Source organism: Phalacrocorax carbo, chromosome 2, assembly GCF_963921805.1.
Source record: "Phalacrocorax carbo chromosome 2, bPhaCar2.1, whole genome shotgun sequence".
NCBI classification, from domain to species: Eukaryota; Metazoa; Chordata; class Aves; order Suliformes; family Phalacrocoracidae; genus Phalacrocorax; species Phalacrocorax carbo.
Window position 1 is genome coordinate 93,300,984 of NC_087514.1, and position 25,618 is coordinate 93,326,601.

The window sequence follows — 25,618 nt, forward strand, 5'->3', positions numbered from 1 at the left end:
CCAAAACTGCATGACCGGCCCACCAGAGTTACCATGTCTGGATTTGCTTTTGCTTTATTTAGTGGACAGACGTCCCAGATTCTCTCCACCGCGGGTTTAGTAACGCTGTCCCTTATGATACCTCACAATGTAAATGGACATGAACTGTCTTGTAATCCAAATACGACGAGCTTCGTTTGGCGATTCAGCATAACTGTCCTGAGTCTCCTCATTACAGTAGGTGTGATCAGCCCTTGCCGCTGGAGCTCTCAGAGCATTAAACTCCTGTTCTGGTTCAACACCAGCTGATCCAGAATCAGTGGAAAACAGGGATGCACTAGGCACGCGCTGGTTCCATTGCTGACATTTTTTTTAAGAGTGGAAACGATCGCACTCACATTTTTTTTATGGTTTAAGGCAGTCTTTTTAGGTTACGTATTTCTGCAGCTGGCCCCAGGACTGTTACCTGTTACAGTAATTCTGCTGACAAACAGAAACTCCTGCCTCCACCCTTTCTGAACGAAAAGCTGCCTCTTCGACCCCAAAACCGAGAAAAAAAAAAAAAAAAAAAAAAAAAAGGCCTTTCCACCACGCACCAAACTTCCAACTGCTATCAGTCTCGGTAACGTGGCCAGGTTTGCACCGTTCCTGGCCCGCACCACGCTGGCACAAGCGGGTGGGCAATGGGAGCTGACTGCCTCCGGCGCCGCAGCTGGCAGAGGGGAGGCAGCGGGGCTGGGAGGCGCTGCCCGCCGGGCCGGCTGGGGCAGGCACGGCTCATGCCCTCCTTCCGACGGAGGGCAGACCCGGCCACTTCGCAGCCCTGGGACCAGCAGCAGCTCCGCGGCGCCCTCGGGCGAGACCGAGCCGCCTCCTCCGCCTCCGAGCAGGCGGGGCGGGCCGGGCCGGGCCAGGACGTCCTGCCGCTGCCGCGGAGCTGGGGCGCTCCGCAGGGGGCGGTGAGGGCGCACCCGCACGCCGCCGGGCCCTCCCGAGGGAGGCGGCAAGACGGAGGAGACTGGCCCGCAGCAGCAGTAAGGTACCGCGGACCGGGACGGGACGGGACAGGACGACCCGGGCTGCCCCGCCGAAACCGAAAGCCGCGCGCCGCCCCCGTGTTGGGAAGGCGCCGCCGCTGCCGGGTCCGGGTCCGGGTCCCGGGGGGCTGCCTGGGCGGGGCCGGGACGGTGGGATGACGGGCCCCAGGCCGAGGTGGCCCGGCGGGGTTGCGGCGCATCCCGGCCCCCCCCTCCCCCGTCGGCGGCGGCGCAGGGGAGGGTCGCTGGGCCGCGGGGAAACTCGCGGGGCGCCGCGGCGGGAAGCGGGACGGCGGGAGAGCCGTGCGTGCGAGGAGAGGCGGCCTCGGCGGCAGGAAGCCGCCGGGAGGAGGCGGAGGACATGTCAGGTCGGCCAACGAGGAACTAGGCTAGCGCAAACCCGCGCCTCCTGCCCAGGGCGCCGCCAGCGGACGGGGATTCGGTGCTCCCCGCCCGGGGCCCAGCTGGGCCTGGCCGGGAGGCCCCGGCACCGGCTGCCGCCTTCCTCCGGTGGCTGCGGCGCAGGAGGTGCCTCTGCCGAGACAGCCCGCTCTGATTCCCGTACAGGAGTACACGTTTTCGTGACCGCTTCTGTCCTAAAGTGGAACCGGCTGTGCCACGGCTGTAGCGGTGCCAGCAGCTGCGCAGAGGCCCTCCTGGTCCCTTCCCGGCTGCCCGCTGCTCTGCTCCTACCCACGATCCCAGGGCGTTTCACCCTCCCTCTATCTCTGTGAAAACCCGTGTTTCATGAAGGCCTTTGCTTCCCTTGTCTTGGCTCTTCCCAGCGTTCCCGGGGATCCCTTCTGTAACCTGCTGCTGACCTGACAGGTGTTTCCTTTGCTGTTTCCAAATGGGCGGGTGGGGGGGCGAATCGTTCCTCGGTCAAAAGATGCAGCAGCCGAAAACCCTCACAGAAGGGTGATGAGAGTTACAGCAGTAGCGCTGAGATGCACTGACAGCTTTTGAAACATCTTCCACACACGCAGTATTTTGCCTTTGGCTGCAGACACCCATCCATTTATCTCCTGTCACCCGTATTAGCGATACCAGCTTTGGTTCCTGTTTGCTATTCCCTTCCGTTCCTGACTGATAACTAAGCTACCACAATTTTTAGTGCTTGCAAAACTTACTTGCGCTTTCTCCAGTTATACTTTGTACCACCTCTCAAGAACTTGTGAGTATCATTAGACCAAAAGGGCTGCAATTACTGCCTGACCTTTTTTCATCCCGCTGTGCTAATGGGCTCAGCCATCCTCCTTAACCCTGTGGGCTGCACAAGATCTGCATCAGGTCTGCAGCAAATCGTTAGAATAGAGCAAACCGCTTTTGAATGGCCATCAGGCCCGATATGACCTAATGACCAGGTCACAACTCTTGGGAGCTTGTATGCTCTTCGGGGGTTAGAGGGGAGAATATAACCATGGCATTAAAAAGATAAATGCTACAAACCACTCATTACACTTTTATCCCTTTCTAAAGAAAACCCAAACATATTAGTGGGCAAAAATCCCTCTCTTCTAGTAACCGTGTTCAAAATTTTCATAATACATGTTGGCACTTGTTAAATATGAACACACCCTAATACAGATGTTCAGAATAGTATTTTTTTTAAAATGGCTTTATAATTGATCAAGTATACAGATGAGGGCTACCTCATAGACCAGAAGTTAAGCCCTAGAAGTTCGCGTAGCTTCTGTAAGGTTAGGCTACACCAAACTACAGAATTTGTTCTCTTAACTACAGATATGTAATGCATGCGTTGGTGTATCATCAGTACCGAGGATATAGTTGAATTACTATGTATCTCAGTAAAAAGCAGTAAGCTTGGAATGAACTTCAGCCTTTGAGCTTCGCTCCTTGACTTCTTTATCATCCGACATTCCCAGGTAACATCAGCCATACCTCACATTAAATAGTACACTGAAACAAGAAGTCTTTGCTTAAAAGCCTGGCTAGGGATAGCTTTCCTGTGTCATCCATCCTACAAAAAACCTTGGGTTTGAAATAAGTCTTACGATCAAAGAGCTTTTACTCAGAGTACCTCACCACTTAATAACAACTACAAAAAGTAGTAGCATCCTAATAGCAGAGGATTCCCAGGGAGCAGGGTTCCCCCCATCTTATGAGAAAACTCCCTCTGTTGAATGTTATCCAGCTCATTTCAGCAGATATCTTATGATTTCAGAAGTTATCACTTCTTCTGAACTTCCAAGCCTTCTGGTTACAGTGATTACATGCTGCTTGGCAAGAACAGGAATTAGCAGTATAATTAGGAAAAAGGTCCTATATTGTTGCAGTTTGCGTTAGGGCTGTTTTTCATCAGGTGATATTGTATTGAATGGCAGCCCTAAGCTATCAACAGCATTAATGCAGCTTTAGAGATTCAGCATTCAAAAATACACATCTAATTTGCATTCACAAGAAGAGCACGTGCAATTCTTACAAGAATAGTTACTACCTAGATGCATAATTACTGTTAACATGGAAAAATTACCATAGATACATGACTTTGAACCAATTCATGAAAGGGAGACCCCAGATAAAGAAGAAAGATGTTAGTTCATGCCACATTAAAGTCTTACCACTGAATTCAGGCCTTTGTACCTGTGACACCCAACCTGCCTGCACAAGTCAGTAGTACCACCCCAAGAAAGCCAGAGAACCATCACCAGAAACTTCCAGGGAGACAAAAGCTCACCTGTGAGAGCAACAGGGAGTATTCTTGGCACTGCTATGAGTCATTTGTTACTCGGCTAATTTATTAACTAAAGAAATTTTTAAAAAAAACAACAACAAACAAAACGCAGCAACAATCTCCTCTCCCCTAACAATTGTTAAGAATAGCAGAGCTTACCTTCTTTCTAAATTAGTGCAGCCATATCCTCACTCCTGTACTCATAATGCAGGCTAGCACACCAGCAAAACAAAATCTGCTTCCTTTCAAAGGCAGGAAAGCCAAAGAAGAAAAGTCTGAAGAAAGCACACTGCTCCAGATATAGAGAGGATGTTCCTTGTCTATACAGTAATGGCCCATAGAGTAAATATACACTTGGAAGAGGAAGCTCTTGCTTTCTCTCTTCTAGAGGCACAACTTGTTTTTTTAATTGTTTACTCTTCCTTATTTTGGCTTGTCAGGATTGAACTGACCAGACAATTTCCAAATCTGCACATAAACATCTCTCTTCCCTCAGACACCTACTTTCTACAGATGCTTAGTTCCCAGGCTCCAGAAGGAGACTGTGGTAACGAAGGCAGAGCTGATGATCGTAACAACATTAAGCATTCTTTTCAGTTAGAGATTTGATGATACAGGTACACAGTAGTTTACAGGAGTTAACAGTCACTTGTTGGTCTGAAAAATTTGGGAATCCCTGTGCTACACTGTTTAGAGCTCTTAATTACCCAAATGAGCCAATCTACTGTTGCTCGTAGCCGCACTTTGAAATGGCGCCTTTCTCCCAGCTCTGTATAACTGCGTCATCATCAGCCAAGAGGAATGGAAACTGAGCAGCCCTGCTAGTCTCTTGGACTTCATCTTTTCTCAGCAAACTCTTTCCTTACCTGATGTAAGGAGCTTAAAAGTTCAGTGAGGAAAAAACCAGACCTTGTGGCTTGCACCTGTGCTAGCAATGCAGCTTGCGGGCGTGTGCTGAAGGTGCCATCTGCCCAGCCTTCTTTTAAGGTTTTACCTCCTGAGAGACATGTTAGGCAAGTGAGCACCACAGCTTTATCAAAGGCTTAAAATTATTCTAGCATCGATGGGGGTTTACTTATCTACCTATTTCATAGAGAGCTTGGGGAGCCTCTTTTTTTTTTTTTCTCTTGGGGAACTTAAGAGTTACTACAAGCCTTAAAAATTTCTTTGTTCCTCTTCTTTTTGACGGGAAGTTGCCTTATATTCCCCACCACAGTCCTTCCTAGCATTTGTCTCCTTTAACTCAGACAGCTGTGAAAATAAGTTTCCCACAGAAGCTGGGTTGTTTCACCCTCCAGAGGAACCTTTTGTTTGCTTGCTTGAAGCTTCAAGCAAACCCTTTGGATCTGGACTTGCAAAGATGCCTAAAAAGTAGCTTATACTTATGTAAGTATCTAGGCACCTGACAGGCCCATGTGCAGGCAATTCAGAAAATGAGATATCTGTCAGAATCATTAGGCACTACCTGCCTTTGGGACTGTGGCCCTTGATTTTCCTGGGTTTCAGTTTTTGCACATGTGAAGTGTAGGGACAGTACCAATCTACTGCACATTATATGGATAAAAACTATTTATTAACAGCACTTTCAGATCCTCAGGTGAAGAAACGGGTTTACATCAACTTAGTGTAATTGCAATGGGTTGACAGGATAAATCATTGTGATCTTTTGGTCTGATCCTGTGAGAACCACAGCATCTTTGGTTTCAAACTGAGGGCCTTTGTTCATAAGGGTCACGAGAGTATATGCATGTGTCCCACTCCTTACACAGAGTCTGATTTAGTGGAACAACTAAATGCTTGATGACACTTCTTTTTCCTCTTTATGCTACAGGTCCAGAAGCACTAAGGTACTTGATTTTGTTATAATTGCTAAGCCACAAAGACTGCAAACATGTCTCTGGAAGACATCCACATGAACACCCAGGATTTGCTTGAAAAAAAACAATTAGATGCTGGAGGATTTGGAACAATTTCTTTATGCTTTCACAAGAAACATGGATATGTAGTACTAAAAAAACTGTATACAGGACCCCAGCGCACAGAGTAAGTTACAGATCTTAGTTCTGAATTTTATCTTTCAGTTAGTCTAAGGAATATAAACTCAATGGAGATAAATCTAAATAAAGTGTAATATTTTCATATCTTTGGATTCTGGAGATGCTGTATGTGGGGAAAATACTGAGGCAATACTAGCACCTGCCCTGCAAATTTTCCTTTTTTCCCTCACAAGCCAACTTTTTTAGTTTTAACTCATTGTTCCAGTCAAGTTCCTGTTTTCTGTTGCAAGGTGAGCACTAATGTGAATTGTTAAGAATCGAGGGGACTCTTGCACACTTAGGAAATGCAGGAACTCAGAGGGCACATGATACTTTCAAGCTGGCAGATCAATATTCAATACAGTTGTCCAATTGTAGATGTCCACTACGAACTAAACACACATGAGCTATCAGCAGGACTCCAACCCCATGTGTAGAATACCAAGAATGTAACCTTCTTTCCCTTGAGAAAAAGAAGAGTGAGCCAAGCCCACTGATTTAATTCAAGAATTGAATTAGCTGTTGATTTCAGTGGATTCAGGTCACACTGCAGCTCTGCTACCTCAGAGCAGTAACAATCCTAAAACTCTCCCATGAGTCATCCACTAGGGAGAGACAAAACCCCATGTTATTCTAGTTTGGGTTATAATAAATAAATAAACTGAGGTTTTCTTTTGCTGGTAGAAAGCAAATTAAGAGATTCTGGAAGTTTACAAACTGCACTGACAGTTTGGGATGAACACAGTTAAAATGGACAAGCCCTCCTTGTTTATTTTTGGGTTTGTGTTTTTACCTTCTCACTACACGGACTCATAAGTGTGTTATTCCTTAAGCTCTTGAACTAAAAGTCTTAAGCAAATTTACAACTGAGCCTAATGCAAACAAAACAGTCATTTTCTTCTCCTGTACTAGAGGAACACAGAGGGAGGAAGCAGTTTCATTTTAGTCACAGAGCAGGAAAGCACTGGCAAGCAACATCGTCTCAAGATTTTCTTACATTCTTTTGCCTGATGACTAGAACAGGAGCAATAGTAAAGACTACTTAATATAATAGGTACCATCCTTCTTCAGCACGTTTAGTGAGTTCCCAGCTGTGTACCTGTGACTATTGATGGGTTGCACTGAGGCCCAGGCAAAGAGTTAGGCTTTGAATTCATCCTAAATCAGTAATCATTAGTAAATATTATCACCATCCAGTATGTGGCTGGATCCCCAGTGATAAATCCATTTTGAATATCAACACAAATACCAGCCCTTTGGGGAAGAGACCTGTACAGTTTCCTGTACAAGAGATAGTGGAGTGTGTGTTGATCCTCCTTGTCCAAAGGCTCTTTCAGCCCTGCGCTGTCCTGATCCCAGCCCAGTTCAGGGATTTGGACATACACGACCAGCAGTGAGTGCACCTACAACAAGAATGCTTATGCACTTTCTGAAAAGCAGGACCTAAAATCAGGCTGAGCAGAGACTCTTCATGCAAGGCATCTGAGACTTAGAGACTATAACCTGGCATGAGCAAAGCTGTATTAATTCAAACCAGATGAAGGTATGGTTCATCTTGCAGTGGCTGTAGGGATGTTGACATTTTTGGCCATAATTTTCATTATGAGTCAACAGCATTTTCATCCCTGTGTTCTTTCTAGCCTGGCACCTAAGTTCAGTGTAATTTCTATTTTACAGATATAATGCTTCCCTCCTTGAAGAAGGCAGGATTATGCACAGACTGCAGCATGACCGTGTGGTAAAACTACTAGGTGTAATTTTGGAAGACGGAAACTACTCACTTGTGATGGAATATGTGGACCGGGGGAACATGATGAAAGTGCTACAGAAAGTGAGCAGTGAATTGCTTCATCCCTTGCCACTCCTTAGGGTCGCTAAGTGCTTGAAAGGGACAAGATGTTACTGCTATCTCCAAATAATGGAGTCTTTAGTTTCTTATTCCTCTGTCTGCATTAAAGAGCCAGTGGAAGCCCACCTTCTCTAGAGACAGCAGAGGACAGCTATGGCTTTCCTGTACATCACAGAGGAGCAGACCACAGTTACAGGTTCAGAGTTACAGGAGCTTTTGTGGAGAATTTGCTAAAGAACAACACTTTTGTAAATATAGGGTGACTCTAGAATTACTTTAATGCAAAAATTTAGATCCAAGAAAGACCTTGGTTCTTTTTTACCCTGGCTTGAGCAGAGGTACTCTTGGGACTGAGAAATAAACTTTTTTAAACACTGTTTTTTAATTTGATGGTTGTAGCAGCATTATTTTAATAGATGGTACTTCTGTTCTTTATTTTAGCTCTCACTGCCTTTGTCAGTGAAAGGGCGTTTTGTGCTGGAGATCACAGAAGGAATGCTTTATCTGCACGAGCAAGGCTTCGTACACAAAGACCTAAAACCAGAAAACATACTTGTGGACACAGACTTCCACATTAAGGTACTTGTTAGAATGTAAATGGAGAAAGCTGGTGGTTTGGGTTGAAGAAGCCAGTCCAGCTGCCTTGGTTAGTATTCCTGATTGGTAGATGAACTCCTTTGTAGTCTAACAAGCTACCGCTAACAGTGTTAGCAGTGGATCACTGACATATAGTAGCCTATAAAACCTCTGAGCCTGTGTCATGGTTTAGCCCCAGTCAGCGACCAAACACCATGTAGCCGCTCGCTCACTCCCCTGGTGGGACGGGATAGAGAACCGGAAGAGTAAAAGTGAGGAAACTCCTGGGTTGAGATAAAGACAGTTTAAGAGGTAAAGCAAAAGCTGTGGGCGGAAGCAAAGCAAACCAAGGAATTCATTCACTCCTTCCCATGGGCAGGCAGGTGTTCAGCCATCTCCACGAAAGCAGGGCTCCATCACGTGTAACGGTTACTTGGGAAGACAAATGCCACCACTCCAAATGTCCCCCCTTCCTCCTTCTTCCCCAGCTTTATACAGTGAGCATGATGTCATATGGTATGGAATATCCCATTGGTCAGTTTGGGTCAGCTGTCCTGGCTGTGTCCCCTCCCAGCTTCTTGTGCACCCGGCAGAGCATGGGGAGCTGAAAAGTCCTTGACCAGTGTAAGCGCTACTTAGCAACAACTAAAACACCTCCACATTATCACCGCTGTTTCCAGCAAAAATCCAAAACATAGTCTCATACTAGCTACTACGAAGAAATTTAACTCTATCCCAGCTGAAACCAGGACAGCCTGAGAACTGTATAATCTTCCTCCCATCTGCAGGGAGAAAAAAGAATCACTAAGAGTATTAAAAAAATGAGTAATATTGTTGAAAATTAATGAACTACAAATAACAAAACAGCTAAAAAGAAAAAACAAACCTTAATACACAGAGATTGAAACAAAATAAAATGTCTTATGGAACATGTCTTTTGTCCTTTACTGCTGTAGTCTCTCCTCCTGCCTTTACTGCCTCCTTTTTATTCCTTTCCTTCTTTTGCCTATTATCTTTTCCTCTTTTGTCTCTCTCTTTTTTCCCTTAGTCATCATTTTTAAATGACAGCCAGCAGCTACCAAAAAAGCAGCAGGAAACTACTTCGAAGAATGGTTTATAAGCATGTTCCAAAGCCCTTCTATTAACTTTAGTGGGTTTTTGGATCAAGACACATAGATACAGAGCCTACTGCTGAGTAAACCTGAGTAGAATTTGCAGCAGTCCTCAAAATGTCCTGTCCAGAGACGGTCAAGGTGAGTTGCTGAAATAATGACCCCATTACAGTATGAAACCACAGAATAAACTCCTGTGAAGAAAGCTCTGTCAGTTGATATTTCTTACTCATAAGTTAGTGAGAATTGGTTTGACAGGGTTAGTAGAATAGCAAGTCCTAGTGCAGTATGAGCAGCTTACAGATAAGATTATAAACTATACTTTTTTGACAAAAATAAAAAACCCCATCATGATCTGCTTTAAATGTAAATTGGATGGTTTCTGGGGTTTCAACTTGCTTATATGGACAGAATCAAACTAGGCTATCATGCACGTCACTGCGTGAAAACTGAACTGGGACCCAGGATCAAATTCAGAATCAAATCAGACTTCCTTAAGCAGCTTGATCAAAAATATCATTTAAGTCATACTGCTGCCTTATCTGCTTGAATGTATCTAACATTGCCAATATTTATAAAGGGAAATAGTTGTTCTAGGAAACTGCAAGTCTAGGAAGTTTTATAACATATCTTCCTCTATCACATTAGACGACTTCTCACTTCTGGACATGAACATGGACTCCTGCTTTCTCAGCAGGGTGTCACATTTTCCTCTTCCTCCGAAAACATCACCTCAAAATTTAGCCCAAACCTTCAGAAACTCAAGAGGAACAATAAGCTAGTGAGAAGCAACAAAAGAGAAAAGAAAAGCAAGTTAGAAGCGAGGCAAGGCATCACCTCAGTTTTATCAGAAGTGATTGGGTTACACAACTCAGTTTGACAGCTGCCTGTCAAACTCTTCTGTTTGACAGCTCTTCTGTTCTGCCACAAGCATTGCAAGCAGATCTTGAATGTGATTGTCAATATTAGCAAAACCAAACTTTTTTCCTTACATGGTGCAATTGTTCCAAGTGGGGTTAAGTTAATAATGAAGGTTCAGCCTAATGGTTCCCAGTTGGCAGTGGTATTTTATTTAGGGATAAAAAACCCATAAAACAGTAAATAGTTTGTTTTCCTTTCTTGTAGTTGCGTTTTTTGCAGTGTTTCATTTTTAGATAAGTTATTACCAGCTATTCATTACAAAATTGAGCGCTGCATGAGATGCTTTTTCATCTCCTCTTCATTACAGCACTAACTGTGATGTGTCTCATTTTTCAGATTGCAGATCTTGGTGTTGCCTCCTTTAAGAACTGGAGTCGGCTGACCCAAGAAGAGACTGTCCGACAGAAGCAAATTAAGAGCACGTGCCAGAACAACGCTGGCACTCTTTTCTATATGGCCCCAGAGCATTTACGCTGTCTTAATGTAAAACCTGTGGAGAAATCAGATGTTTACAGCTTCGGCATAGTCATCTGGGCAATTTTTGCTAACAAAGAGCCATATGAATGTAAGTTACTTCCAAAAGGATTCTATCAAAAATTTAAGTAAAAAATGTTAAGCACTTAAAGTTATAAAACTCAGATTAGTAGATTAAATTGCCTATGCCCAAGAATAGCGCCTGTTAGGCACCTCATGGCCAGTAGGAGACAATAGTTGCACCATTCCTGACTTCTAAGCATGGACAAGAACATCCGAATTGATCTGCAGGCATGAGCCTAATCTATCCACATGGCATGGGCATACACCTGCACTCAGTGGCAGATGTTAGACAGACCTTGGGCAGGCCAGGATGGAAACTTTGATGTATGCTATTTCCTAAGGTGGGCTAGTTATGCGTGGTTTTTCTTTTACCAGGAATGGTCACGCAGCCAGTTACCGCTTCTCAGCTGTGTGGTGCTTATTTCTCAACATGCAGTAATGTGCTCATGTAGAGCAATAGGAGCAGACTGTGGAATTCCAGAGTAACGTGTTTACCATTTTGAATGGATTTTTTGCTAACTAAATGGCTAAATGTTGCCTATGTGGCTATCTTTGTGCTCATACCCAGTAGAGAGCATAACTGAGATTCAGATTCTAGAGAGCTAGATCTGTCGCCCTTACTCACACTGGGCATGTCTTACATATAAAAGTAAATCCATTAATCTTAAAATAAATTCTGATCTGTGGAAGTTAGGGCAGTGAATTCAAATTCATTCATGTGAGAGATTTGTAGATCAGATATTTTTCTTAGATATCTTCTTCTATGTATCCACAAACACACAGGGAGCTGCCTCACTATTTCTTTTACCTACAGAAAGGTAGCAAAACCCATGACCAGGATCTGATAGGAAATTTTATTTTTCAGATGGTATAAATGAAATGCAGATTTGCTTTGGCATCATGAATGGAAACAGACCAGACCTGAAGGAGGTCACTGGTAAATGTCCAGTGGAAATTATTGACCTAATGAAACAATGCTGGGAGCAAGAGTCAGAGAAACGGCCAACCTTTGCAGGTAAGGCATTGCTTTGGGATTCTTTTTATTATGTATCCATCAAGTTTGTAATGCAGCGGAACAAACTTGAGTGTTTTTGCTCTTAAAATATAAATTTTTGCTTTGAAAAGAAATATCAATTCACATGCCCAGTAAAGCATGCTCCCTGTACCCTGACTGAAAACGGGATCTGGTACAACATTTACAGATTTAAGAAATACTAGTGAGTGGGTGGAGCTGAGACACTACATACCTGCTGATAATTTGTCTCCAGCATAGTATAATCTTCCTGCTGGAATTTACAGAAAAGCTAGCATCAAAAGACATAGTATTATCTTGGGTATGACCGAGAAAATACCCTATCAATACTAGCTTCAAAAGGTCTCCCAGTTTAGCTTTCCATGAGCAACAGCCCTTGACTAGCTAATCATACTTTCATGTGGTCAGATCCCAAAACACTTGCAGTCAGTAAGAGTCTTGACTGAATGATCTGGGAAGGATACTAAAAGCATCCAGCAAATAAGTCAAAATTCTTTATCTCCTCCTGTCTCTTCTTTCTGCCTCAATATGCAGTGCTTAAAAAACCCCAAACTATCATCCCCCTGCCTCCCCCAAAAAAATGCACCCACACAATGCAAAAAAAACAACCCAAAACAACAACAAGGAAAAAAAAAAAAAACCCCAAACACAAAAAACCCTATACATAGCAGGTAATGGAGGTTTGGATTTAGACAGGGCACTAAGAGCTTCATATACAAAAGGCATGTACTTAAATACTCTGAGGAAATTTGCATACCAGGAGGAACTCGTCTACTATTTCCACATTTAACCTGTAAAATATGCTGCTAATGGATTGAGTTTATGCTTGCACTGGGTCTTAACTTCTAATTTTCCCATATGCAAAACACTGATATTTACCATGTTAGTAGATTATTTCAGTAATTCCATCTTTAGCAAGACAGGCTAGTTGTTTATCAAATAGCTGGATGCAGTTGAATGTATCTTATTTCTTAAAATGACTGGCCGAAAGATTCGTTGCCACAAATCAAGGTGCTGTCAGCCACAGTTCGTAGACGGTGAGCTTTCAGCCTAAAAAGCAATACAAGGACAGGAAAAAAAACCCCAAAACCTAGAAATCATCCTGTTCTTGTTACTATGTTAAGGCTAAATGAGCCATGTGAACAGATTCCAAATATGTATAATTTTCCTGTTTCTGACTTCATACAAGGCTTTATTCAATAGTTATCCATCCAAATTGTTAACAGTATAAATCACTTATTTTCCATTTAAAGCCACTTTCACTTAGTTCTTTTCTTTTTGCAGAAATTAGTCAAAGATACAAGCCATTTTACTATCAAAATCTGGGAAAAAATATTGAAGATGATCTCAAGAAGTTAAAAGTGAGTAACTTTCTAAGCATTTTGAAGTGTCAGTTCCCCACATCCCCTCTCCCCAACCCCAGTTATGGCCAGATTCTGCCACTTTGAGACTGATCATGCTTAACCGACCTGATTTCCTTCTGTGATAAAATGACTGGATTTGTGAATGAGGGGAGAGCAGTCCATGTCATTTACCTCAACTTTGGGAAGATTTTCAACACTGTCTCCCAAAATATTCTTGTATCAAAGTTTGGATGTTTTCATCTGCCCCTCCAGACAGTAACAAGTTGGATGCTGTGTCTCAGAGGGTAGAGGTTAATGGGTCCTACTTCACCTGGAAGCCAGCAACAACTGCAGACTGCAGGGGTCTACTATACTGGGACCTTCCCTGGTTTACTCCTTATCAGTGACTTCAGGGAAGTGACAGAGAGTACTCTTATAAGGTGTGCAGGTGACACCAAACTAGGAGGACCAGTCACTACAGCCACAAGGGCAAGCCTGCCAGCTACAGGCTGGAGGAATGGGGTGACAGAAACCTTGTGAAATTCAGAAAGGACAAATCCAACATGCTGCACCTGGAATAAACCCTGACTTCAGTGCCAACCGGGGGCTGCCTGGCTGGGAGCAGCGCTGCTGAGAAGGATCTCAGGCTGGTGTTGAGCAGTGACCTGGGCACCAGGCACTGCCTCCCTGGCAGCCAGGAAGGCCAGCAGCATCCCAGGCTGTACCAGCAGTGTCATGGGCAGCAGATATGAGATGGGGCTGAGGGTGCTTGGCTATTTCAGCCCAGACATGAGATGGCTTTGGGGGGACATAAATAGCAGCCTGCCCCTACCTATGAGGAATTTATTGAGAAGATAGAGCCAAGCTCTTCACAGCAGTGCATAGTAGGAGGACAAGAGACAGCAGACATGAACTGAAGCAAGAGATATTCAAACTGGATATAGGAGGGAAAAACAAAACAAAAAAACAAAACAACTTTTCCCCCATGAGGACAGCCAAGCAGTGGAGCAAGTTACCTAAGGAGTTTGTCCAGTCACCGTCATTGGAGGTTTTCAACACCCAGCTGCACAAAGCTCTGAGCTACCAACTCTGATCCCATAGGTGACCCTGTCTGAGGTCCCCCAAGGTCTGTGCCCACCTGAGTAACACTCTGACGCTATAATGATAGTTTGCAAGAGTTCCTCATGTATCCAATAGGTCTCACTCATGAAATAATACATTATTCCTAGAGATTCAAAAGTGGCAGAATCTGATTTAGAGTAAGTGTAAAAAGCCACTGTAAATTCTTGGTAGTTTTTGTCCTGCCTTCAGGCAGTGTCTTGTAAGTCCCAGACTGCGTGAAACCAGGAAGCTATACAGCAGTAATAACAGGGAAAATTTGAAATCAGGTGTTTTTCCTGAGTGTCCAAGTTGGTTTCTCTTACTTTTCTGGCTGTAGGTTTATAAATTATAATAAAAAGAATTATTTCCTGACTGAAGTTAAGAGAATGAGAACTTCTTGTTCTCATGATCTCATCAATACTTATAAATACCTAAAGGGTGGGTGTCAGGACGATGGGACTAGGCTCTTCAGTAGTGCCCAATGACAGGACAAGGGGCAATGGGCATAAGTTGGAACAGAGGAAGTTCCACTTAAATATGAGAAAAATCTTCTTTCCTGTGAGGGTGACAGAGCAGTGGAACAGGCTGCCCAGGGAGGGTGTGGAGTCTCCTTCCCTGGAGACATTCAAAACCCACCTGGATACAGTCCTGTGCACCTTGCTCTAGGTGTACTTGCTCAAGCAGCAGGGCTGGATGAGATGATCTCCAGAGGTCCCTTCCAACCCCCACTATTCTGTGATTCTTGAACAATTGGGCTGATTATGGAACCTTTTTATCACAGATTTCATCAATTTCCTCACTTCAGTAGTGCTAACAGCTATCAGGGAGAACTCCTGGCATTAGGGGTTTAATCTTTGCAATGAAGTGAGACTCAGAAGGGTATATACCCAGTTATTTAAACTAAGAAAAGAAAAACAACTTCCTTTGTGAAACCATTCATTTACAGTTTTCTTCAAAGTGCTTCGTTCTGTCACCAAGTCTACCATTGTGGAAATGAAAGTTTCTGGTTTAGAGAACATGTAATGTTTATGAAGTACCAGTGACTGTCCAAAAAAGCAAGAGTTTTGCAAGATGAAACAAATATCCTGGGCTGATTTGACCAAGCTAACTCACAATGTGAAGTATATACATCTAATTCATGGTAGCAGCCCCAAATCAGGATCCTGGCCAATTATACTAGCTGCATTAGCTCTCTGCAAATATACCTCTCAACTCACAGGAACCAAAGGACTATTTAGAAAATGGGCCAGGAGTCTATACTTTCTCAGGAAGGAAAGCATCCACTCCGATCAGGGCACACAATGTGAATACAGTAAGTCAATGTGGTGAACTACTGGTACAGCTTCAGCAGGAACTGGAGTTAGAGGGTTTGGGCATAGCCCTTTTTTTTCCTCCCCCCCCACCACTAGTAATTGTGGAAGCAGAGTCCACAGCCTCCTAACTAAAAGGACCACAGAATCACAGAACGGTTGAAGTTGGAGGGGACCTCTGGAGGTCATCTAGTCCAAATCCTGTGCTCAAGCAGTTAAGTTACTCAAGTAAAATTTAAGGACCTAAGGTTGTAATGGGCTTTAGAATGTCACCTTTTGCTTTCAGAAGGAAGTAGATTTTTTGTGAAGAGACAGTAGTAGTTGATTTGCAATCTGTGAAAGTATTTGGGGGGGTTAATTAAAAAAAAAACAAACCCAAACCCTACTTTTAGAAATTATTTTACAAGTAAGAAGCACTGGGGAAAATTGAGAATTTTTCCAGGCAAAAAATTTTTTTACTTCCAGTGAAGTCTAAATAATGGGAATATCAAAAGAATAGAACAGGAATGGATTTTGCCTTCACTCTAGTGAAGTGAGGATAAGGATTTACAGACAGGAAGTTGTACTGCATCTTTCTGAAGATTTGCTCTGAATTCCTTGTTCCTAATACTCTTCATAAAAGTCAATGTAGCTGTACCTGAATGTAAATCTTTTTCCTTACCTCTTCCCTGTTGATGGATGTATTTACTAAATATAAATCCACAAAACAGGTTGCACGTTTGCTACCTTTGCCTCAGCAGCATCACTGAGGTTGCTTGCAGAAAGTCTAGCTATTAAGTACAAGACAGACAATCCAAAACCACTCTGTCTGGATTAAGCTCGTAGTCATGTAGGCAAGGGTATTATTTGGCCAACTCAGAGTATTGCATACCTCAGTTGCATTGCGGTCCTTCCTCCCTTCATTGAAGAAAAGACTTTGCCCATCTGTAGCAAAGCATGGTATATTTTCTGTCAGGCTGTGCTCTCTATAAGAGTATGGGATCTCTTTCCACAGATTCACAGAATCTGTTCATCCCGGTCACTTCACTGTGAAGCTGTGCTGTTTCCTATTCTAAAGGTATACCCTTTGGTTAAGCTTTTGCCTGCAACTTGATCATTTGTTCGTTCTTACATGCAGAAAATGTGGCCTGATTCAAATGAACTGCTGAATAGAATGCAATCCCTTCAAATAGATGCTGTAGCAGAAGATACCAGTAATGGTCAAGTAGGTAAGTCACTTACTAGCACATCATTATTCTGTGTATTCTGCTGAAGCTGTGTACATGTACAAAATAAGTAATCTTACTATTAAGTAATTAAGTAATCTTACCATCTTACCATTACCATGAAGAGACTCAATTTTTCAGCACTTCAGAAAGAATTGTAATCACTGAAAAGATTAAATTTGCTCCCAGGCTCTCAAAAGTCATACTTGGCATATTGAATTTTTCACAGTCTACAGTTTGTAAAATGAAATGGGTTCACTCTTCTGCTTTCCTCTCCCATGCCAAAAGTTTTGTTTAACATTAGACTTTTCAATGGTTACTTTGATAATTACTTTCCATACTTGATCTTTCTTCCCATCCTTTTAGTCATGCCAGCTGCTTGGTCTGTAGGCTTTAATTTCATGAAGGCTTTCTGTTTTCCCCACTCCAGCCTTTCTTATGAATGCTCTGAATACACCCAGGCTACATATTTGTAATGTATTGCTTTGTTTATGCTTTCTATAGAATCTATCTGAGGAGCAATAATAGATTAATTTTTTTCTCCTTTCTCTCATATTTTCTATCAAATCTTGGATCAGTTGCATGCTTCATGGTTTTAAAGAGCTGTCTCACTAATACATGATGATATAGTTACACTTCTGTAGTAACATACCTGGAATTCTTCTGCCTAAGTTTCTTAATGGCAAAGGATTTAGGATCATATTTGCAACACTGATTTACAAGCAACAATATCAAATTCAGTAGAAATTAAATCCTGCTAAGTTTGCTTACACCATTTGAAAGACATTATTAAATGAATAATATTAAACTGTAACATGCAACTAATAAATCTTCCCCGAAGCTGGGTTTGCCATAACTGTTCTTCAGTAGAACTGATGGACTTAGTAGGGCAGCCCCACTGCTATATTTTTAAAATGAGTATAATAATCACGTATGACTACAGCTGATTACAGGTGCTCTTGCTTTTTAAATACAAAAGGCTTTATTGTGAATCTACACTGCAGAGAGATAATATCTTGACAGCCTGTCAGTCAAAGTCAGGTTTTTTCTCCAGTCAGTGGGCACTACTCAGACAGTGGTAGTGAAAGATATCCCATAGGATCTGTTCGTACAACTCAAGCTTGCCATGGAGAATGGATGCCATATACTTTATGCTAATACTAAATTGCTAATAGCTGTCACTTTTGATTAAGTTGTTTCTGTATTAGCTTATTGTTCCCACTCCCTCTCTAGCAGCAGTAACAAAAGAAGCCAGGAGAGTCAGACTGAAGGTGTACTAATATACAGCCATCAAAAGTAACTAGTTTCAGTCCTGCCTAATATGGACTGCATTCATGTAATTTGGAAAAAAAGAGAAAACCCACAAGCCAAGAATAGTTCACTGGTATTATCTGAGCTAAATAGTAGCACATACATACACTTTATTCCAATTTTACAGTGGTCTGTAAGAGTCCCTTGCTTTAGGCAACATACAGTATTTTCTAGACACCTGTGAAGCTTTCAGAACTTTTTAAGCATCTGTAGTCCTACCCTTAAAACACAAGAACAAGGAGTAACAAGCAGATTTTTACATTCTTATTTAGACTTGGAATGCTGCAGCATGATCCAGATCATAACTCAATCTAGTTCAAGACTGAAGTAGAGCTTCCTTTGATAGTGAGGATTAGTTTGAAAGATACAGATGACACAGACTATTTTATCTGGTAGGTGTTACTTATAAAAATGTATTCTTTGGGACTATGAAGAGTAAACTAGACAGAAATGATTCATCAAGAAATACCCAGACGGGATATTTTACATAATTATTTGCAAATGTGACTTTAATGACAAATTATTTGTGTTGTATGAAGTAACACCTATTATAGTGTTCTTTTCCATCCTGTTACATTCCCATTTTGCACTGATTAAACTCCAGTTAATGCCAGGGGAGACACACTATTAAACCAGACCCTACAAATGCCTCCAGAACTTGATGTCAATATGGACAGAGTATGCAGTGAATCCTGACACCACTTGACTAAGTGAGATTTTGACACCAGTAGCTTTAACAAGCCTGTACTTCCTACATAAAAAAATCAGTAATACCTCTCAGTAAAGGCACCCCTTAAAATAAAGCACAGCTTATGCTGGAAGTAATGTTATATTTTCACTTTTTATATATTACTGTAAAGGTATATTAATAGATTCTAGTGTCATTGCAACAAGTTATATACTTGTATTTTGGTGTATTTCAAATATTTAATTTTCCTCTCTTTCAGATCAGCCTAATTCTCTACACAGCTCTCAAGGTCCCATGACCAGTCAGGTTAACGAAGCCCTGTTTGCTCCCTCCCCTGAGAACCAGCCTGTTGAGAGCTGCGAGACCTCATATACATCCGCTGATAATCTAGAAAGAAAACTTCAGTGTGAATACAACTACCACGTGTTTGGAAGCTGGATGGATAAAGCAGTTCCACCTGTAGTATACACCCCTGAAATGAGAGAGGAAGAAAGGAGACGAAGAGTTTCCTACGATCCCTTTGCAAAGTCATCTACTCCTCAGTGGAGTGAACTGTATCCAAGAGCTGAAAAAACAGGATCAAACACTAATCCATGTTTTCGGCCACAGCCAGCTGCAACACCACCAAAATGGGGAAACGTAGATATTTTTTATGGGCTAAACCCTAACAGTTTTCAAACAGGAAACACAGAGGGTACCTATGGATTGTGTTCAGCCAGTACCTTTAGCCTAAATAAACCTCCTGTGCCTGAATCTGGCCCAAGCCTCCCATCATCGACGAATGTAAACTGGTATCCAAAGACTGCAGACGCAGATACGGGTGAGATTTCTCCTTCCCCAGCACCTATGTTCCTGAAGACACACTTCTTTTCTAAAAATGAAGTGGCAAAGAGTGTTTTGTAGTTTGTGTAACAACCACCTACTTATTACTAACAGTTGATCTGTGGTATAGCAAAGGTGAATTTATTTCATTAAGTTCTCTTTGTTTATTTGAATTCACTCAGGTTGCTAAAGCGCTCTAGCTTTGACTTTATTATGCTGCTTTCACTGATGTCAGGCTGTTAACGTCAAAGCATCAGTGGAACAGAGGAGCATCAGACCCAATGCCTAACTCTTCAGCTACCAGCCAAGTAATAGTAGACAGCAGATACTGCTACAGCAGCTACCAAAACCAACAGCTGCTTCCAATCATTCTAGGAAAGCAAGGGAAAGCTTTTGACTCTCAAAAATGTAACATCTGTACCATAGGTTCTGCTTGTGCAGAAACATTTGTAGCATTTCAGAAAATACATGGGTATTTTTAGCTTGATTTGCAGCAAGGTAAGAGAGTCCTGAGCTCAAGGAGCTAAGGCTCATAACCGGTTTCCTCAGAGAGCTCTGCCTGGTGCCAGTGGAGAGCTTCTGTCAGTATTTGCTAGCTAGCTGTGGACTAGAAACATATGAAGACAAGGAAGAGAACACTGAAGATTGGCAAAAGTATAAATAAATGGTAACTAGAGGCCTATAAGATGTAACTTTTAGGAACTAGAAGTAGCATGAGATATGTTAGCCTGCTCCTACTAAATATTGGATATTTTCAGTGTGGCATTCTTTTCCAGGGCATCTCACAAGAAAACTTAAGGATGCCTAGCTGTTTACAGGCAGAGTGCCACAAAGGTGTTACTCTGTTAAATTATTTATGCAGAGGCTGTGATTAGTTGTTTATGTGAGTTTATTTACTGAAATGAATCTGAGAGCTGTCATGTCAGAAGGAAGGGATTAAAACTGTCGACATCACTAATAAAGTAAAATCTTCTGTTTGAAAGAAAAAAAAGAAAACAGTTATAGGGAGGCTGCGGACGACAGTGTGGCAGATATCAGACCGAGATGCAGAGGAGCTGCATTGCAGCTGCATTCAGCTGTTAGTTGACTTGTTGGGTGACCGTAACCCAGTCACTTTTACTGCCCCATCATGAGTCGCAGAGCTCATCTGTGGGTATCCAGATTGATTACTGCCCTGGGCAGGAAGTTACATCTCTGCTGGGCATTACTGCCACCGGCAGAAGATGCAGTGGTGTCCCATGCCTTTGCTAAAGCCGGTCACAAGCAGCCTGCTAATACAAGCTTCAATCAGTCTCAGCAGTAAGCAGTTGGAGCACACTTGGGAACTTGGAATTTTCAGTTTGAATACCTGGTAGGAGGCAGCTCAGCCCATAACTGTGGTGCGCTGTGATCCCACACTGCCATCTACTAGCCAGGTATTCATACACCCATGTGGAAGCCCATCACCCTCACTGGTATCCAAGGGTGGTAATGCTGTTATTCACTGAGTGAAACCATAAGGTCATTGCTTTAACTACAGTTATTCAAGGAGATACAATCTGTTAATTAAAAAGCTTCTCATCTCTCTGTATCGAAGAGCACAAACTATGTATTCATACTGTTACAAACATGACAGTCATTTTTAACTATTTTTTTTATTTACATAATGCTTTTGGCAAATGTTTTTTGTTTGTTTTCCCTCTTTGTTTAGGTAACAAGGATTCCACTTCTTTCACAAGAGGAACTTTTGCATATCATCCTACTGCACACAGAGGAAGCACAGGTAAGTGCTGTAGCCTTCATCTGTCCTTGTAGCCAACAGGCTATGCATTGCATCCTCATCAGTAAAGCAAAAAACTTCACGATCTTGAAATCATTGATGTTATTGCTTAATACCTCTAACCATAGCTGAAGTTATCAGTACCAGTATGTAAAACTAATTCCTGTTTCTAGCAGGACCTACATGCACCTTTAAATGTGTATTTGATGGATCAAGGATATCATTTATGTAAAAGCTTTTAAAAACTTGAAGGCAGTGTAAGACCTCCCGTACACCTGAACCTGTCACTTTCTTAGATTAGACATCAAGTTGCTATGACTCTACCCTACTCCTGAACCACATGTGCATTTGGGACACCTGTTCTCTCTTGCTCTGGATTTTTAATACAAATCCCTAGCTACAGGCTTCGTGCTGATCAGCCTTCCTTGGGACACAGCTCTCCACAGTTCAACTGTCTTAAACCCCTGAAATTCTGTCCTGTCCTTCAGGAGTTAATATATGCTCCTTTCAAGCTGTGTTGCTTGGGGCACCCTGAAGTCTTTAATTAACCCTTTCAAGGCTTGTCCAATTTGTAAGTGGTTTACACTTACAAAGAAAATTTGAAACAGCAGGTTTCTGCCTTCTTGACTATATGCCCCTTAGAGTCTTTAAATGATGATCCAAATGGGACAAGCAAGCAAAGTGTAGAAGCTTGGGAAAGAAGATTTATAAGCACAGTCACTTTTACTGTTAATAAAACAGCAAACATAAGCGATTTTTTTTTTTAAGCTAAAAATACAAACACGTTTCCTGAGTCCTTCACCTCAAAGAAAATGATAGATTACAGGAATCATAGTATTCTGAGACATGATAAAATGCATTCCTTTTTGTGCAACTTCTAGAAACTAGTCATTCATTCATATAAGTATTTCTGACTAGTAGCTTCAGGTTAACAAATATTAAATGCATTTACTCAGATTTTCACATGCAACCATAGATTTTCACACTTCAAATTGCAACTGAGTGTGTAACAAGGATGTTTTTGCATCTAACCATCATTTGGGGTGATTAAATACAGAGCTTGGTCTATCATTTTAAGTACCTGTACTACAAGTTTAGACCCAGGTTGTGGTATTCACCATTTAAACTGGAGTTAGAACATTTAATGCATAATTATCAAAACAGAGTTCAGAAAACATTTTCAAAAGAATAGAAAATCCATGTCACCTAACGAGACTAGCATAGCCAATTAGTTTCATGTTATGTGTGGAAATCAGGTAACTGTAAGCAAAATACACCAAATTAGGTGTTTAATTACATACAGTAAACCACAGATGTAAACTCCCAGAGATGTACACAATTTATCTGTGAAATTGGTGCATATACATGTTGATTTTTATTTGAAGGCCTGAATCCTCAGCACTAAAGGAGTAGAGTTTTTTTGCTAAGGTATCTCATAAAACATTCTAGTCCTTTCATAGAACCAAAAGTACAGAACAGGGGGAAAAAATGAAAATTTTTAAAAAGAGGGAGAGAGAAATGTTATTGAAACAAACACTGAGCAAGCAGTCAACTGTGATTCACTGTGAAATAGATACAACTGAAGAATATACTCCTAGATAGCAGGGATGAAATAATACATTGTGAAAGAGAGATGCCATCAAGACAGCATAGTATAACATGGAGTATAGAAACCTTATGAGCAACTAGAAATTATTTTCTGTAGTCTCACAGAACTTTGAATTCATAACTGTGAACCTGAACTTAAGTCTACGAAAAGTAAAGCTGAGAGGCAGAAGTAAGGCTTTACAGATTTAAGCAAAAAACACTTTCAAGTCAAGACCTCCTGAAGCTGTTAGCCAACAAAAAGCGAGGCTGCTCCTACACATCCCTAAAGCGCAGGGAACATTATTTACAGTCTAGTAACTACCAGCACATAAGGCTTGGTTATGGCATTTTGTCATAGACTAGAATAGGATGGGCTTTCATTAAAGTACATTTATGTCACGCTGCGTAATGAAAATATGTTCACAGTTGCCAGTAACTGGCCATTTCTACATGAAATGCAATAAAACCACTTAATCACTTCCCTTATTAACAGAACCTTCTTCCTCCGTAGCTCATCCTTATGTTACTTCTTGACATTTTGACCCATATGCCATTGTTTATAAAATTATATTAAATTTCCTTATACAGAAGATTCCATCAAGTACAACATATGTAACAGTTCTGGAATTCAAATAGGATCCTACAATCACATGAAGATTGAAGAGCACAGTCAACCCATCAGCACTTCTCCTGTTGCTACAGAAGCAATTTATAGGCAGTATGAAGAGATGGGTATATTTGGTAAGAGAAAAATCTCCCTAGTTTTGACGTATTTATCTGGTACAGCTTTCTCCCTCTGATACATGAGAAATAACTGTTTGGGGCCTTTTTGGCTTCATACTTAGGAGTATAAAACAAGTATGGGTTTGTGCTAATACTGTTCTGTAATACTGTGTACCTCATATAGTTTCATGACCTCTTATGAGGCACCAGATACAAGGATAGATGTACGTGCATCAAGAACAAGAGGGATAACTACACTCAAATTGGTAGAAGCAAGGTTAGGATTGGTGGTCCTCACCTGACATACAGTTTAAATTGTAGAATATCCTGAGTTGGAAGGGACCCATGAAGATCATCAAGTCCAGCACCTGACACCACACTTTTAGGGAAACCTAAAAGTAAAACCATATATCCAAGAGCATTGACCAAGTGCTTCTTGAACACTGACAGGCTTGGGGCCATAATCACTTCATTTGGGTAGAAATTGGAAGAATTTGAAATTGTGTTTAATTTTGTTGGTCAATACTGAATTAAACTATCCCTGTGTATTCCTGAGTATACAAATTAGTAGTGTCCCAGAATATAAAATGTACCATACAGATATCAGTCAGCTGTATAAGAAGTCTAGGAATAAGCTTCTCAATTTTGCAGGTTTAAGTGACAAACTATGATAGCCTCAGATCAAAAAGCAAGTCCAGCAACTGACCTGTTAATACATGTCTTGTGACTGGGAGTTTCTTTCCTGGCATCATGGGGGAATACTGCCTCCATGAAACTCACTTCTGATTTTATCACTAAAATTCTGTCTCCAGATATTACCAATAAATAGTTGGGGGAGGACAGCTGAAATAGTGAAAGGAGCAGAAGAAATGTTAAACAATGCTATTTTCTTATACTCTTTTTCTTTTTGCAGACAATACTACTATCCTGACCGAGAAACATCTGAATCTAGTGAGAGAAAAGTTGGCTAAACAGTGGAAGCACTGCGCTCGTAAACTGGGCTTCTGTGATCCCGAGATTGATGAAATTGATCATGACTATGAACGCGATGGACTAAAAGAAAAAGTTTACCAAATGCTGCTTAAGTGGGTAATGAGGGAAGGTTCCAAAGGTGCTACAGTTGGAAAGCTTGCCAAAGCCCTCTTTGGCTGCCAAAGACTGGATCTTCTTACTAGTTTGATGCAAATCAATGAGGAATAAGTTGACTGAGAACTGGGGGAAAATTAGGGCATTTTTTTCCTGAAGACTTTCCAATAACAAGTAATAATTCTGAACCGACTTTCTGGAGCTCTCCTTTTTGCACAGACTTTATGGAACACATTTTTTCTGCCAAGCAGTTTTCAGTGAATACCTCCAGTAAATCAAAAAAAGTATGTCAAGATAATTAGTCTTCCAGAGGATAAAAGAAAATAAGCATCTTCTGAATAAAATGATTGTCTGAAGATAACAACCAAATGCAATAGTAATATTGATTCAAGGAGAAGATGCTATACAAAATTTCTAGATTCAATCTTGCAACACGTTGGTACCCTTGTTCAGTTCTGAACAAAAGCGTGTCATTTCAGCAAAGCTAATATGTCAGTAATAAAAAGTGAAAGACTGACTCACTCCTTGAAAAACTTGGACAGAAAACAAAACTCTCAAATTTTGCCAGAAGTGCCAATACTTACAACGGTACTATCCCAGATTGCTCTAAGACAATACAATACTATTCTTTAAATCTTTTTATAGTGTTTATTAAATACAGATTGCTGGAATTATGCAGAAGATCAGTGTGAATAAAAGCAAAAAATATTTTGGCTTTAAAAGTATATAATTGATAAAATCAGCATCTTTCACAGGTTAATACTGCATTTGATTTTTACATTGCTTGGTAGAAAAGATTTTACATTATAAGTTTCTCATCTGCTTTATGAAACAGTGAAAAAAGACATTAAAGCATTACACCATCCAAAGTAAGAGCTTTGGGAAGGGGAAAGTGCCTTATTACCACA

The 25,618-nt window shown here is 41.6% G+C and overlaps 1 protein-coding gene across 3 annotated transcripts; it reads left to right on the forward strand.

Annotated features, from left to right (window-relative positions):
* Positions 1-716: 716 nt before the first annotated feature.
* RIPK1 (receptor interacting serine/threonine kinase 1) lies at positions 717-25,418 on the forward strand. 3 transcript variants are annotated; one of them, XM_064443511.1, is made up of 12 exons: positions 717-1,013; positions 5,543-5,754; positions 7,425-7,578; positions 8,038-8,175; positions 10,542-10,770; positions 11,608-11,757; positions 13,060-13,136; positions 16,647-16,737; positions 18,993-19,553; positions 21,246-21,317; positions 23,490-23,642; positions 24,538-25,418. In XM_064443511.1, exons 2-12 carry the CDS (start codon positions 5,603-5,605, stop codon positions 24,822-24,824), a joined length of 2,064 nt encoding a protein of 687 aa, XP_064299581.1. In that variant the 5' UTR covers positions 717-1,013; positions 5,543-5,602; the 3' UTR covers positions 24,825-25,418. The 3 variants fall into 3 exon arrangements, with proteins under 3 accessions (XP_064299581.1, XP_064299580.1, XP_064299583.1); XM_064443510.1 differs by having other exon boundaries at positions 718-1,018; XM_064443513.1 differs by lacking the exon at positions 717-1,013 and adding an exon at positions 1,182-1,404.
* The last annotated feature ends 200 nt before the right edge of the window (positions 25,419-25,618 follow it).

Excerpts from the sequence above, each read along its gene's own strand:
- RIPK1 (XM_064443511.1), top strand. The coding sequence starts at position 5,603 with ATGTCTCTGGAAGACATCCACATGAACACCCAGGATTTGCTTGAAAAA. Across the intron at positions 8,176-10,541 it reads ACACAGACTTCCACATTAAG|ATTGCAGATCTTGGTGTTGC; the intron begins GTACTTGTTAGA and ends CTCATTTTTCAG. Across the intron at positions 19,554-21,245 it reads GACTGCAGACGCAGATACGG|GTAACAAGGATTCCACTTCT; the intron begins GTGAGATTTCTC and ends CTCTTTGTTTAG.